This window comes from Vanrija albida, assembly GCF_041260175.1.
Source record: "Vanrija albida strain AlHP1 chromosome Unknown contig_1, whole genome shotgun sequence".
Classification (NCBI taxonomy): domain Eukaryota; kingdom Fungi; phylum Basidiomycota; class Tremellomycetes; order Trichosporonales; family Trichosporonaceae; genus Vanrija; species Vanrija albida.
In genome coordinates, this window is record NW_027191420.1 from 214,279 (window position 1) to 228,865 (window position 14,587).

General features: G+C 63.8%; 6 protein-coding genes across 6 annotated transcripts; 3 read left to right on the forward strand and 3 right to left on the reverse strand.

Annotated features, from left to right (window-relative positions):
• Positions 1 to 67: 67 nt before the first annotated feature.
• On the forward strand, positions 68 to 1,581 carry Q8F55_000114 (uncharacterized protein; the record flags this gene model as incomplete). The annotated part of the gene is made up of 3 exons (XM_069348769.1): positions 68 to 467; positions 655 to 798; positions 899 to 1,581. The coding sequence occupies 3 exons, from the start codon at positions 68 to 70 to the stop codon at positions 1,579 to 1,581; spliced, it is 1,227 nt and encodes a 408-aa protein (XP_069212313.1).
• Positions 1,582 to 1,921: 340 nt separating this feature from the next.
• Positions 1,922 to 3,763, reverse strand: Q8F55_000115 (uncharacterized protein; the record flags this gene model as incomplete). Its single annotated transcript, XM_069348770.1, has 4 exons — positions 1,922 to 2,813; positions 2,859 to 3,136; positions 3,194 to 3,436; positions 3,533 to 3,763. 4 exons carry the CDS (start codon positions 3,761 to 3,763, stop codon positions 1,922 to 1,924), a joined length of 1,644 nt encoding a protein of 547 aa, XP_069212314.1.
• An 815-nt stretch (positions 3,764 to 4,578) lies between these two features.
• On the reverse strand, positions 4,579 to 5,670 carry Q8F55_000116 (uncharacterized protein; the record flags this gene model as incomplete). The annotated part of the gene is made up of 5 exons (XM_069348771.1): positions 4,579 to 4,814; positions 4,864 to 5,095; positions 5,131 to 5,342; positions 5,386 to 5,466; positions 5,508 to 5,670. The coding sequence occupies 5 exons, from the start codon at positions 5,668 to 5,670 to the stop codon at positions 4,579 to 4,581; spliced, it is 924 nt and encodes a 307-aa protein (XP_069212315.1).
• A 294-nt stretch (positions 5,671 to 5,964) lies between these two features.
• Positions 5,965 to 8,477, forward strand: Q8F55_000117 (uncharacterized protein; the record flags this gene model as incomplete). The annotated part of the gene is made up of 7 exons (XM_069348772.1): positions 5,965 to 6,043; positions 6,107 to 6,120; positions 6,160 to 6,797; positions 6,832 to 7,923; positions 7,960 to 8,095; positions 8,133 to 8,407; positions 8,444 to 8,477. The coding sequence occupies 7 exons, from the start codon at positions 5,965 to 5,967 to the stop codon at positions 8,475 to 8,477; spliced, it is 2,268 nt and encodes a 755-aa protein (XP_069212316.1).
• An 82-nt stretch (positions 8,478 to 8,559) lies between these two features.
• On the reverse strand, positions 8,560 to 11,187 carry NDE1_1 (NADH:ubiquinone oxidoreductase; the record flags this gene model as incomplete). Its single annotated transcript, XM_069348773.1, has 7 exons — positions 8,560 to 8,936; positions 9,206 to 10,321; positions 10,359 to 10,495; positions 10,547 to 10,695; positions 10,733 to 10,860; positions 10,964 to 11,052; positions 11,093 to 11,187. 7 exons carry the CDS (start codon positions 11,185 to 11,187, stop codon positions 8,560 to 8,562), a joined length of 2,091 nt encoding a protein of 696 aa, XP_069212317.1.
• Positions 11,188 to 11,635: 448 nt separating this feature from the next.
• Positions 11,636 to 14,397, forward strand: BRE1 (E3 ubiquitin-protein ligase bre1; the record flags this gene model as incomplete). The annotated part of the gene is made up of 7 exons (XM_069348774.1): positions 11,636 to 11,959; positions 11,999 to 12,065; positions 12,111 to 12,685; positions 12,731 to 13,756; positions 13,805 to 14,137; positions 14,186 to 14,265; positions 14,301 to 14,397. The coding sequence occupies 7 exons, from the start codon at positions 11,636 to 11,638 to the stop codon at positions 14,395 to 14,397; spliced, it is 2,502 nt and encodes an 833-aa protein (XP_069212318.1).
• Positions 14,398 to 14,587: the final 190 nt, after the last annotated feature.

Below are 14,587 nucleotides of genomic sequence, written 5' to 3' on the forward strand. Positions count from 1 at the left end.
TCAGCTCGCACCAGCCAGCCACAAGCCTCCCGACCCGACCAGCGCCGATCGCGCATCCTCGCACCTGATGAGCTCGCCGCCCGCGTCGCACCGGCGCAAGCCGCGCTCATCCGACCGGCGGCGCGAGCAGCCCACAACAGACGACGAGCTCTTCTACACTGCGCGTGCGCCGGCGCGGCGGGCGCCTGCCCGCGGGCGGAAACAAGAGAGCTCAGACGTCGACGAGGACGAGGAAGACGAGGAAGACGGCGGGGACATGGACGTCGATGACGAGATTGACGGGCTGCTGTCTGGTGGCGAGGGCGATGGCGGGGACGGGGACGACGGCGGGGACGGGGAAGACGGCGGCGACGGCGACGGGGACGGCGACGACGGCAAGGACGAGGGCTCTGCGCGCGAGTGCCAGTGGGACGAGTGCCCGCGCGTGTTTGGCGATCAGAAGGGGCTCGTCGAGCATGTCACCAAGGGTGAGTAGAGTTGGTCGTGCGCCGCCTCGTCCGTGCACTGCAAACCCCCACCGCGCCGCCATCTGGCCTGTTCCACCCGTCCACCCGCACTGTGCCCCCAAGCGCGCTGCGAGGCGAGGCGAGGCGAGGGCGTGCGTGCAGCTTTTCTCCATCACCCCCTCGTCAAACCTCCCACTCACCCTCTCAGACCACATCGCCACCGGACGCCAGCCATACGCCTGCCTCTGGAGGACATGTACCCGGCAGGGCCAGAAGCAAGCTAGTCGACACGCGCTCCTCACGCATATAAGGAGCCACACGGGCGAGAAGCCGTACCAGTGCCCCCACCCCGGTGAGTCGAGCGCGCGGGCGGGCGCGAGCGAGCGAGCACACAGCGCAGCGCAGCGACCAGCCTCGCCGTGCACGCACACCCGACCCCACTAACGGCCCAGGCTGCGGACGCAACTTTACGCGCTCCGACGCCATGAACAAGCACCTGCGGGCGATCCACGGCCCCGAGAGCAACAACAAGCGGCGGCGGACCAACGGCGCGGCTGAGGAGTTTGCGCCCTCGGCGCTCGACGACGAGCCGGCCGTGATCCGCGACCTGGCGAAAGACGAGGACCTGAGCGAGGTGATCCACCGCCTGCGGAGCCGGGACCGCGTGCTCTTCAAAGCCGCCAACGCGGACGAGGAGGCGGCGCTGCGCTACGTGCGCGAGCGGCGGCCGGGCGGCGCGCCGACCAAGCGCGGGGGCAGAGCGAAGGGACGGAAGAGCGGCGCGGCAGGCGCAGACGAGGACAAGAACGACTCGGACCCAGGCTCAGACTTTGACGAGGGCGCAAGCAAGCGATACCCCCTCGAGCGCCAGGTCGAGGGGTACATGGTCGACCCGCAGGGCGACTCCGAGCTCGCCGTCATGGGCCGCTCGCGCTGGCAGGCAAAGTACATCATGGCCAAGGCCAAGCTCATGCTCGTCGACGAGGAGAACAAGATGCGCCGCGACGAGCTCGCCTTCTGGCTCGAGGAGGAGGAGCGCGTGCTCGGCCCGCGAGTCAAGGCCGAGAGCGACGACGGCGTGGATGTCGACGACGAGCGCGACGAGCGCGCAGACGACCGCCACAGGCGTAGGTAGCCGCTGGTAGATTATGCAGTGATGCGCCGTGCTGTGCCGCGGCGACCGCGGCGGGGTTGGGCTGGCCGCTGCTGTTCCGATGTTGTGGAATGCCGCGGCGCAGTGCCGCAGACCTCAGGCGTCGTCACCCGACGTCAGTTTCCGTGTCCGACACGACTCGCCACTCGCCCCCGCCTCGCCCCGCTCGCTGCCATCACGCCCGCTCGTACGAATACACAGTCAATGCATGCAGCCGGAAGGACAACTGTTGTTTGTTTTACTACTACGGACCTCGTTCGCCCGCCGACAATGTGTAGGTCATGTCATGAATGGAAGCCACGTCTCGCTCTCCTCTCTCCGATTAGTTGATCTGGGGCATGGCGACCGAGGCGCGCGTGCTGGTCGCGTCGGCGTGGGGCCAGAGCGCAGTCGTCGTCTTGCGCTGCGTGTAGAACTCGAGGCCAGTCTTGCCGTAGAAGGGGATGTCGCCCATGAACGAGCCCTTGTTGCCCGACCAGTTGAACATGGGGAGCGGGACGGGGACGGCGACGTTGATGCCAATCTGTCCGGGCTCGGCCTCGGTCTCAAACTTGCGCGCGATGGTGCCAGAGTTGGTGAAGATGGCAGTGCCGTTGCCGTACTTGGACTTGTTGATGATCTCGATGGCCTCGTCGAGCGTCTCGGCCGAGACGATGGTAAGGACAGGGCCGAAGATCTCGTTCTTGTACGCCGACATGTCGGTGGTGCACTCGACAACGGTGGGGCCGACAAAGTTGCCCTCGGGGTAGTCGGCGACCTTGAAGTCGCGGCCGTCGAGGAGGATCTTGCCGCCCTCCTTGGGAACCGACGAGATGAACGTCTCGATGCGCTCCTTGGCCTGGGGCGAGATGACGGGGCCGAGGTCGGTTCCGGGCTCGAAGCCGCCAGAGACCTTGAGGGCCTTGCCGCGCTCAATGAGCTCGGGGATCCACTGGCGCGACTCGCCGACGAAGATGGCGACCGAGAGGGCCATGCAACGCTGGCCGGCGGCACCGAAGGCGGCACCGGCAATGGCGTTGAGGGTGAGGTTCTTGTTGGCGTCGGGCATGACGACACAGTGGTTCTTGGCGCCGAGGTTGGCCTGGACGCGCTTGCCCTTGACAATGGCACGGTCGTAGATGTGCTTGCCGGCGTTGTCACCACCAACGAACGAGATGGCCTTGATGGCGGGGTCGTCGCAGATGCGGTTGACAGTGTCGGCCGAGCCGTGGACGCTGGGTGGGTTAGCTGACACTCTACGTGGTTCCCAGCAAACTCACACGTTGAACACTCCAGGGGGCATGCCGGCGCGCTCGCAGAGCTCGGCAATGATCATGGTGGCTCCGGGGTCACGCTCCGAGGGCTTGACGACGAGCGTGTTGCCGGTAACGGTGGCGAGGGCGGCCGACCAGAGGACAATCATGGCGGGGAAGTTGAAGGGGGTGATGGCGGCCGTGACACCGAGGGGGGTGCGGCGCGAGTACGTGTCCATGTCGGTGGTGACCTCGAGCTTGTCGCCGAGGAGGCCCGAGGTGATGGCAGTAGCCGTCTCGACAACCTAGCGCGGGGCATTAGCGCGATTCTAATCTGGGCTCCGCCAGCTGCCAACACTCACCTGGAGACCACGGCCAACGTCACCCTGGGCGTCGACAAACGTCTTGCCCTGCTCGAGCACAATCGACTTGGCAATGTCGTTGGTGTGCTGGCGGATCAGGTGCTGGAGCTCGAACATGACGCGCTGGCGGCGCATGATCGAGGTCTTGGACCAGGTCTTGTACGCCTCCGAGGCGGCAGCGATAGCCTGGTCAAACTCCTCGGCGGTCGTCTCGGGGACGCGGTTGATGAGCGTCTGCGAAGCCTGGGCGGGTTAGTATCTCTGGTCGGCCCGTCGCCCTGTCCTCCCTCGGCTCGGCTCGGCACCTCGCCTCCTCGCCGCGCACACACCCCTACTCACCGGGTCGCGGACGTCGAGCCAGCGGGTAGCCTTGGACTCGACAAACTCGCCGCCAATGTAGTTCTTGGTGTTGCCGCCGGTCGCGCTGGTGCCCTTCCACTGGGCCGACACCTCCTCGGCGGCCTTGGCAGCGAGGGGGGAGAGGGCGCCGGTCTGGGCCGAGGCAGCGGCAGCGCTGGCGTAGCCGCGAGCGAGGCGGGCAGCAGGCATGTAACGGGTAGACCTGAGCATTGTGATGGAGTTTTTTGGGAGGGAGTGGTGAGATGGGAAGAAGAGAGAGGGGGAAGAGGTCGTGGGTAGAATGTATAGTGGGGAGGGGAGGGGCCGTCCGTGGCGCGGGGCGCGGCTAGAGACGACAAGCTGTCGGCTTTGCGGCGGTCAAGGGCTCCGCGGCGGCTGGCGGGCGGGCGAGCGGCATGTCGCGCCGGCCCACTCGCTGTCGTCGCCAGTCTGTTGCTGGAGCGGTCGTACAGCCCAGCGCGCGCGCGGCATGCAGCAGCACCCACCCACAGCCTGCGCGCGATGTGGAACAGCTCCGACCGTCATTCAACCCGGCCGGATCAACAAAATAAGCGAATTTAGGCGAGGTCCCTGAAGCAAAAAGTGGCACCCTCACCCATTGGGGACCATGCACCTCGGCAATGTTTTATCTATCCCCCCGCGATGGATGCCTGACAGTGGGTAAACCTGGCACCATAGAGCCCAGACCCCGGCGCCTGCCTGAACTCTTGCCTCGCGCGCTTCCTCTCTACCCGCCGACACCGGCCCCGCCAAGTGCCAAGTCACCAGTCATAACATACAACACTGCCCTCTCCTATCTACGCTCCAAGGCCAGACCGGGCAGGAGGGGCGCGCGAGACTGGCGCCCAACGCCGATATTTGACCTTTCGAGCCTCTATTTGACCTTTGCCGACGCCTGCGCCTCCCTGTGGCGGCCCAATGTGGCCCCACAGCCGATAGGAAGTCCGCCATCGCGCACTTGGCCGCCACGTGCGCGCCATGCCTGACCTCGCCTAAATGGCCAGCGATACGGCGGCGCGATATGGTTACAGCTCGCCGACCGACGATACACCCAGCTGCCGCCAGATCTTGGGCTGCCCTCGGTCCGCATCGGCATTGAAATAGCTCGCAGCAGACGGCTGGGTCACGTCATCGGCCCAAGCGCACGGTGCGGCCTGCTTCTCGAGCAGCACCTTGACCGTCGCCCACGAAAAGCGCACAATGCCGCGGTACCCAAACACGGGGTCGAGCGAGTTGCGCAGGTATGCTTGCGTCTTGGGATCTGGGGCCTGCGTCAATGCCGCGGCTTGCCACAACTCGAGCCGACTCACCCGACGGATATCCGCTCCCCCGCACGACGTCGTCGTCGCCCTCTGCCGGGCCCTCGGCATCCACCCAGTGCTCGATGTAGCGATCCCTGGTGACTTTGGCGACAATGGACGCCGCACCGACAATCTTGTAGATCGAGTCGGCCTTGGGGCACACCGTAAACGAGATCGAGGGGAACGCGGCAGACAACCGGTCCTGCCACTGCTGGCTCGGGCCTAGGGCGTCGACGTAGCACTGGACAGTCAGTATCGCACAGCAACGCCACCCACCTCTTTCATGTTCAGACCGCGGTCCAGCGCAGCCTGGACCAGTCCCATCGTTGCCTCCTCAGCCTGCCGGTTCAAGTTGACCGGCACCCGCCGAAGCATGTTGGCCGAGATGGCCTGTGGGGAAAGCGTCGCCGACGAGTAGCACAAGTCGGTGTTGTTCTTGAACGCGTCCCACAGAGCCTGGCGGACCTCGGGCGAGAGCGCCTTGGAATCTGGCCATGAGCACAGGTGAAAGCTTCCGGTAGCGTCACCTACCATCAAAGCCGATGCCCTCGAGGGTGGGCTTGAACACCAAGGGGCAGTATGCAGCAGCGTAGACCATCGGCCCGAGGACAGCTGAACGTGTGAGCTTGAGCGAATGAGAGGATGAAGCTCACGACCGCGGCCCGCCTCGTCAATGCCCATGATCCAGCCCTGCTTGTTCGCGTCGTTGGACACGGTCGCGTCGTCCGGCAGAGTGGAGTGGAAGACGTACGAGTCGACCAGGGCGGGGATGGGGTCAAGGTCGACCGGGTCGACTGCGGGTGCCGAGTCTGTCATTATTGTGTGCGTTGATAGAGCTCGTCGGAGATGAGATGAAGCGCAGTGCGATGTCTTTTGTGTTGTTGCTCTTGGACGCGTCGCGAAATCATGAACAGGCGCGTCGATGCCCCAGGGTTGACGGAATAGGCGCGCAAATTTGTTTGTTGTTATTCGATAGGCTCGCCCCAGATGACGCGTTTGACTTTGCCCTGGTTGATGCGCGACGGCTGGTCCTTTTGCACTTTGGCCACCCAAACACCCACAACATTGCTTCAACATTGTTCATTAGCATCGCCCACAGCACTGCCAAGGATGGAGGCCGCTCCCCAAGAGTCTCTGACCGAGGAGAGCCTCTCCTCGGGGATGCAGCGCCAGGTGGACGTCATCACGAGTGAGTACCGACTTTACTTCACAAGCCTCCGCCTTCCCCGCCTTCTCCTTGCTGACTCCTCAGACATGCAGCAGGAAGTGCGTCGAGCCAGGGGTCAGGAGCTCCACTAATGCCAGCTGGGAAACCTCCATGCCGACTTCTCCAAGATTCAAGCCCTGTGCCAGAGGAGCAAGGCGGAGCACACGCGACTCACGCAGGAGAACGCCGAGAAGGAGATGGAGCGCGCGCGGCTCGTAGCGGAGATCGAGCGACGGCAGAACGATATCGCGGCCCTTGAGATCGAGTACGCTGGCCTGAAGGAAGACGAGCAATGGTGGCGACAGGCCGACGCCACTGCGTCTGCCGAGCTCGAACAGCAGGGCAAGATCACGCGCCAGCTCTGGGTCAAGACGGAGAGGATCAAGGAGCTCGAGGCCCAGAGGCGCGACATACAAGCCAAACACGAGGAGGCGATTGCTACTGAACGCGCCGTGGCCACGGGGCTGCGGGAGCGCATCTCGCGGCTGGAGAGGAAGATCCGGTCCGGCTCGGGACTCACGGACGCCGGAGAAGGCGCTGAGGCAGACCTTCGCGCCGAGGTCCAGCGGCTCCAGGATTCCTTGGCGGACTCGCGTGACTCGACGGCAAAGTGTACCAGGGAACGCGACGATGCCCGTGCCCAGGCCGCTACCTTGACTTCAGAGCTCGCTGCAGCGAAGGAGGAGGCCGCTCGTCTGAGGCGGGAGGCTGAGCGACGCGAGCTCCGGCCCCCAAGGTGAGTGGAATGGGGAGATCGCGCTGACATCAAGCACGCCGCCGCGCGCTCTGCAAGCCCTCTCCCCCAATGTCCGCTCCACACCAAGAACACCGTCCAAGTCTCCGCTGCCCGGGTCGCCAAAGCTTGGTACTGCCCAGAGCTACGCCCACCTCGAAAGCCAGCACCGCTCCCTCAAGCAGGCGTACGACAACCTCCGCACCAAGTACTCTGCCGACATCCAGCATTGGAGGGAGTACAAGAAGGTTGATCAGGCGAGGAAGGAGCTCAAGGCGAAGAAGCGTGAGGAGAGGAAGGCCACGCAGCTGGCGGCGAGTGGCGCTGCAGGCCAGGGCGATACCACAACCGCAGCGGAAGGCCTGGGCGATGCCACAACTGGGCCAGCCATCCCCGTGCGGGAGGACTCCCCAGGTCTCCGGATGCCAAGTGAGAGCCCGCCATTGGAGGAGGTCGACAGGACCCGCAAGCGTTCGACCGAGCGCCCTATTGCCCCTCGCGCCGGACTCCGATCGTCAACCCGCGCTCTTGACGAGGCCCTGCGCATCCCGTCCAACAGTCCTCCACAAGAGCTTGAAGCGCCACCGGCTCAGCGGCCCCGGTCTGTGTCGCCTTCAAAGCAGGATGCCACTGTCACGCCCGCCTCATCAAGGACCTTAAAGCGTGTGCCCTCCGTCGTCACACCATGGCTGGGGACGTCTTCCAGCAAGACGGCTACCCCAGTAGCGACGTCGACCAAGACACCTACGCCTGCCGCACAACCTCGGCACCGCCCTCGCACCTCGGTGGATCAAGGCGACGATGCCTTTGACACACCATCGGCCGAGCCGTCGTCCTCCCGGGCGCCAGACCACACACCACTTGTGCGTGACCGGACAGGCGGGGTCGGCCGCGCATCTTCTCTGCGACGGGCGGCTCTCCAGCGGTCTGCCGTGACGCCGGGAACCGACGACAGCCCCGCGACGCCCGGTGCCTCGTCGACCAAGCGCAAGCGCCTGGACATGGAAGGGCTCAGCCCGGCTGAGAAGGCGGCCGAGCTCAAGAAAATCGCCAAACTGCCCGCGTCTGAACGCCGCGAGCTGTATGCTGGGTACAAGACTGGCGGGCGGTACATGCCCCCGGAGGCAATGTAGGTGGTCTGTGGGGATTGGACTGACGACCAAAGTCAACGTGGTGTGGCGGCCGAATACGAGATCGACCCAGAGAAGAACGCCGGCGTTGCACACCAGTTTGACGAGGTGGTGCGTGGCCGCGACGCTAGGAAGCGCATGCACGGCGGCGACTGCGAGTGTTGCCGGGACGTGAGTTGAGAGTGCCGACGGCTGCTGACAATCACAGTACTACGAGGCTGTGGGCCCGCTGCCCAGGTTCAATGCCGGCCCGGTGTGGAAGGACACGGAGGACGATGAGGCCGATTCACCCACCAAGCGCCAGCGCCAGCTCGAGGACCACCAGAACCGTATTTCTCGCCACCGTGAGGTGTGGCGCAAGCCGCCAACTCCTCCAGACTTTTGGAAGATCGGGTTCCCGAGCACGCAGGATGTGGAGGCCGCCAACGCAAAGGCAGACAAGATGGTGGCGGACCGTGAGGCGGAGATACGGCGCCAGGCTGCGTGAGTCGATGAGAATGACAGGGCGCTGACGTGCAGGCACAAAGACAGCAAGTGGCGCAAGAAGCAGTAGGACGTGAGGTCAGAAGCACTCAGCCTGTTGTACAGCATTTGTACATATTAATTGCATCAATAACAACCATGTAGTGTAAGCTCTAGCCTTTACCAACCCATTTGGCAGATGGGGTGCGTGTGCTTTCCTTGAGGATGGCACTCTCCTTGAGGACGGAACTGGGGATGCGAGGGACAGGCGGGGGAGGCGTGTCCGAAAAGGCAGGATATGAGGTAGGTCGGCCGTTGGCAACGGGCTTGGGACCCGGGATGCCGCTCGGGCCAGATAACGCGGCCTCGGCCGCACTTAAGCTGCTGCGGCGACCCGCGCGCTTGTATGGCAGTGTTGCAGCGCCGTTCTTCTCGGGGCTCGGGTTGGCCGCTCCGTTGACGACGGCAGGGGGCAGGCCACGGCCCAAGCTGCCGTGCTGTGCGCGCATGTGCGACTTGATGAGGTCGTTCTCTTCTGTGGGCTTGCGGGCTGAGGCACGCGACGAGTTCGAGGTGGACGTAGAAGCCGACGGCGGGGGGAGGGGAACGCGTCGGCGCCAGCGGTGGAGATGGAGACCCGGCGCGGGGCGGGGATGAGCGTCGGCGACAACGCTCCTGGGCGTCCAGAGAACAGGCTCGGCGACATGGCCCCGGTGCGTGAGGGCGTGCGGGTGTGCAGCCTCGACACGGGTGGTGGTCCCCTGGTGGAGCTCGTGAGGCGGTCGCCAACGGCCCTGGTCGAGCTCGCGAGACGGTCACCGACGGCCCGGCGTGAAGGTGCAGGCATTGGGCGCGGGGATCCCGATGACTTGACGCCCGAGAGGCCCGAAGTCGACGCCGACAAGGACGATCTGTGTCGTGTGGTTGTCGATTTGGAGAGGGACGTTGAAGGGACGCGGGATGTTGATTTTGCCAGCGTGTTCGTGAGTGGCGACGGGATTCCGGGTCTGCTAGGGAGGGGGCGCGTACGCGACGTTGCGCTGGCACGGGATGGGTTGCGCTCCAGGGGCGACGGCGAGTCGTCGCGGGGCGCTGTTGGGTTGGTGCTCGCTCGCAGCGTCAGGTCCGGTGTGTCCTCGAGGTCCGAGAGCATGACCCATCCTGAAGGCGAGAAGACGCCATCGCTTGACGCGCCAGGTGTGGCCAGGGCAGCGGGCGTACGGTTGAGCGCAGACACACGGTTGTGCGCCGCAGCCGACACGGTCGACGTGACAGTGCGAGAGGAGCCATGGGTGGCGGCTGATGCTGCGGAAATGGTGCTGCTGGCAGTCGAGGCCGTAGGCTGTCTTCTTGGGACCGTCGGCTGAGTCGTTGTGGCGAGGTTGCGGCGTGACATTTTGGTGCCGATCCTGTCGTCTGTGGCCTTGAGACGGGCCTGGAGATCCTGGAGGAGCTTGAAGCCCTTTGTTTTTGCGGCTTGGTGGCTGGCCGCGCGGGCAGGTGAAGGAGCGTATGAAGGTCTGATTCGTGGTGCGGGTGATGGTGCAGCCGCAGCGGCGAGGTTGCGAGTGGTGGTTGACCGGGAAAGTGCAGGGATTCCTGAAGGAGAGGCTGAGATGGTTGGGCGTCTGACAGCAGGTGAGGCGAGCACCTGGGCCGTGTTGCTTCGTGTGAGTCCTCTGACAGTTCGTGGCGTTGCGGTTGCAGAACGCTCGCCTGAACGCTCCGTAGCAGCGGAGCGTTCCGTCGCGTTGGACTTTGTCGAGGTTGTCGAGCGGTGTGATGGTGTGGGAGAGACAACACTTGCGCGAGACGCGGCCCTCGAGTGGGCGCGCTTGTCGGGGTAAGGGGACATGGGGGCGTTTGACGACGGGGGAGTGGGCACGACGGCACGCGCCAGCTGGTCGCGTAGAATGCCGATTTCGTTGTTTGCGTCTGGCGAGTCAGTCAGGAGCTTCATTCGGGACCCCACCTCGCACGTCATCTTTCAGCCGCTGGCACTCTTCTTCGAGCTCCTGTTTCTGGATGACCTCCTGTTCCAACAACGTCTTGTCCTCGATGGCACGGTTGTACTTGATTTCCATATCCAGCAGGGACGAGACAGCGACGCTGGGGGCCCGTCAGCATTGTGCCCCACAAAACCATCACTCCATCACTCACCGCTCGTTGCGCTCGAGCTCATCGTTACCCATTTCGAGGTCGCGGAGGGCGATGAGCGTCTTGTCACGCTCAGAGCGCAGGTTGTCCATCTCGCGCTGCATCGCCGCCACTGTCGAGCTGTGGTTCTTCTGCAGGTTGATGAATTTGGTCTGGGGTGTGAGCTCTGTGCGCATGTTGCCGACGCACCCTCCATTCCTCCTTTTCCGTCTCGAGGCGCTTGATGCGCTCCTTGAGCTCGGTCTGCGTGGCCTCTGTGGCGGCCAGCTCCTGTTCGAGCTCTTGTTCCAGCTCTCGCGATGAGACCTGGAATTCGTCTGAGGCCGGGTTAGCTGGGGTTCTGTTCTGGGGCAGCGGGACCGGTGTGGCTTGTGCGTTCTGCCTCGCCCCGCCAAACCCCACACCTAATGTTGGACGCACCCAGTTCTGCCCGTGTCTCGTTGAGCAGGTCGACGGCGACGCGATACTTGTCGCGATAGTAATTGGCCTCTTCTCTGGGCGAGTCGAAGCTGGGTGTGGTGAGCCTCGCCCGGAGCGACCAGCACCTACGTCAGGTCGTCATCTTCCTCTAATGTGAGATTGGACATTGCCTTGTCCATTGGGCTGGCTGGGAACCCGTTGGCCGGGGTGGGAGTGCCAAACATGGCGCCGGCCGTGGACTCGCAGCAATGGGGGAGTTGCCGAACGAGAGTGGGTGATGGGGAGAAGAGGGAGAGTGGTTGTTGTTGTTGTTGTTGTTGTTGTTGTCAGTTGCTGGTTGAAATGTCAACAACATGCATGCACACTATCGCACCTCGCAGCGTCACCTCTGCCAGCGTCGGCCAGGCGCGTCGTCACCCAGGGTGGTGGCAACTCGGCCTGCGTCCTCAGTGCCACGCGGTTATAACGCCGCGGGAATATCATTTCCTCTGGTCGCGCGCCTTGGCTCACGCCGCTCGCTCTCGGCCGTTGCAGCTTGGGTGGTTGCCTGCTCGATCGCGCGCACATCTCGACTTCCACTGCATCGACACACTTTTCACCTTACTCATCCAGCACAAGAACGCGTTCAACAAGGCAGCAACACTCGCCGCCTTGTAACCCCCTCCTCTCCCCATGAACGCCGACTTGAAGAGGGTGCGGGAAAACTCCCTAGACGGAGGTTCCTCGCCTTCATCTTCAAAACGACGCGCTCTCGGCTCGCCCAACTCGGGAGCCGCCTCTCCTCGCGCAGCAACAGAAGATGACGCCCAAAAGGATGACACGCAACTCGAGGAATGGGTCCGCGACATGGAGTCCAAGCGGAAACTGGGCATCTATCGCCAGATGCTCGAGTACAGCCGCTCCTATGATCGCGAACGCGTGCGCGCGCATGAGCTGGAACGCCAGCGTCGCGCACTCGAAGCCAGCCTCCGTAGCGTAGAGAGGTGCTGGGAACAGGTGTGTAGGGCGTGTGCTGTTTGGTGTCTGACGCCGTAGCTCGTCGATTCGTTGCAAGAGAAGGCGGGACGGCCTGCCGACCTCCAAGTCGCGGAATTGTTAGACTGTACGTGGCCTGGTCGTGTGCCCTTGGTCATGCTGACAACCGCAGCCAATATCGACCCGTCAATACCCCAGTCTGAGCTGGACAGTGCCCTCGAGTCGCGATTGTCGGCGACGCTGCGCCTCGTGTCCGTGTTTACCGAACTTGCCTCTGGCGGCAAGGTTAGCGCCGAGCTGGGCGGCGAACTGGCCAAGAAGCTCGCAAAGGTGCAAGCAGAGGCCAGCTCGCTGCGCACAAACTCGGACCTGTTGCAAACCCAAATAGACCAACTGCGGCAAGCCCGGGATACGTACCAACTCGACTTGCAGCGGGCGGAGAAGCGTCTGGATCGCCAGCGCATGAACTTTGACCTGGAGAGGACGGCGTGGGAGGCCAAGGCCAAGCGGGAAGCATCAAGCACTCCTGCTCAGCCTATCGCCAACGGTTCTGGCCACTCGACCCCGAATGCTCCTCGAGGCGGCGAGGAGGGCGTGGCGCCTGGTCCCAGTCCTGCCGAGACCGCGGAAACCGAGGAGCGTATTGCTCAGGCAGAGGCGCTGGCAGCATCGCGTCTGTCGCAGCTGGAAACGCTTCGTGCGGAGCACACGGGCTTGAAGCAGGAAGTAGACAAGCTCAGGCTACAGGTGGGTGGCATAGGACGTTGTCGGAACGCGATGCTGATGATCCAGGCGCACCACCCGACAGAAGCCCAGTTGCGCGAGTCGCCCTTCTTCCAGGTTTACCTTCAGCGCCTGTCCACGCAGGTGTCGCGCGCAGATGCTCTGCAATCTCGATTCGACTCTTCGGAAACCAAGCTGGATCAGCTGAGAGATAGCAACCTCGAGTTCAGAGAAGCGGTTCAGCAGGAGGCACGTCAAGAGGTCGAGACTCTGCGGCAACAAATGTCCAAGAGGGATACCGACCTGGCGCGGTTGCGCGCCGAGCGCGACAAGCTGAACGACGAACTGCATGAGCGCAAGCAGACCGAGTCGCTCAAGTCGAACCAGAGCAAGGTGCTGGACGACCTGTGCAAGAAGCGGGAGGACCGAATCACGCACCTGCAATCCGAGGTCGGGCGTCTCAAGGGCCAGGCCGCTGCCGAGGCTGGCGCAAGCGGCTACCTCAAGTTCCTGCACGGCGAGGGCGGCATCGACGGCGACTATGTCAAGGATCTCGAGGCGAAGCTCGCGGCTGCTCACGACCAGGTGACGGCTTTGACTGCGCAAATCGAAACGGCATCGGGCGGCGATGCGGCGGCGGCTGCAGCGGAGACGACGGTGCGCGTCGAGCTGGAAGCTGCCAAGCGCTCCTTGTCCAAGTTTGAGCGGATTCTGGGCCCCGAAGCCCTCGCCGATGTCAAGGAGCTTGGCGACAAGCTCCGCCAGGCGACCGAGGCCGAGGACAAGCTCAAGCTCCAGCTTTCGCAGGCTGAGGAGTCGACCAATGCTCTGTACGCCGAGGTCGAGGGCCTGTCGTCGGCCTGGGACGGCTTGGAGAAGACGCTCAAGGACAAGGTGTACGACCTGCGCGACGCCGAGAACAACGTCAAGCGTCTCGCGACCGAGAAGGCAAAGGCGGACAACAAGTTCTTTGACGCGATGCGGATGCGCGATGCGGTCGAGGCCGAGTTGAAGAATACGCAACGGGTGGTCGACAAGCAGACCAAGCTGCTGGAGAAGGGGCAGGAGACGGAGAAGGCCATGACTGTGCAGGTGGTGAGTGCGGCGTGGGCGGTGTGACTGGGGCAAAACTAACGGTTCCAGGCTGCGCAGGACAAGGCGCTCACGACGCTCAAGAACTCGAGCCTGGATCTGCAGACGCAGGTCGCTGCCGTGTCGTCCGAAAGACGCCAGCTGGAGTTGCGGCTGCAGCAGAGCCAGGGGCAGCTGTCTGAGGCGCAGCAGCTGCTGCACCAGCGCGTTGCTGAGGCGGCGGCTGCGAGCCAGGCGCGGACCAAGGCCGAGGAGGAGCTGGAGGCGGCGCAGCGGCAGGTCAAGAAGTCGAAGGAGAAGCTTGAGGCGTTGACGGCGGCGGGTGCTGCTGGCAACATGTCTGTGGGCGAGGCGCACATCCGTGAGGAGCGGGAGAAGTTGCTCGTGAGTGCTGTGGGGGACGACGCCAGGTGGACGCCGCTGACGTTGCAGAAACTGCTCCGGTGTTCGACGTGCCACCTCAACTTCAAGCAGCAGGTGCTGATCAAGTGCATGCACACGTTCTGCAAGGAGTGAGTTGGTGTGGGTGGGTTGTGCTGACGATTAGCTGCATCGACCAGCGGATCGCTACGCGCCAGCGCAAGTGCCCTGCGTGCGGTGTTGCCTTCTCCAAGGAGGACGTGGGGACACTGTACTGGCAGTAGGGGGAAGCAGGCAGACTTAATCCATGTTGTAGATGTAGGGCGCGGCGGCAAGGCGGTGGCTGGCTGCGTCCCTTTAGCGACACCTTTGACATGCAGCATGTTGAGCAGAGTGGGGTGGGGAGGGGAGTGAGTGGGGGAGGAGTTGGTCATCGGCCTGACAAAGGCCGAGATGTCAGTTGTCGGTGTCGTC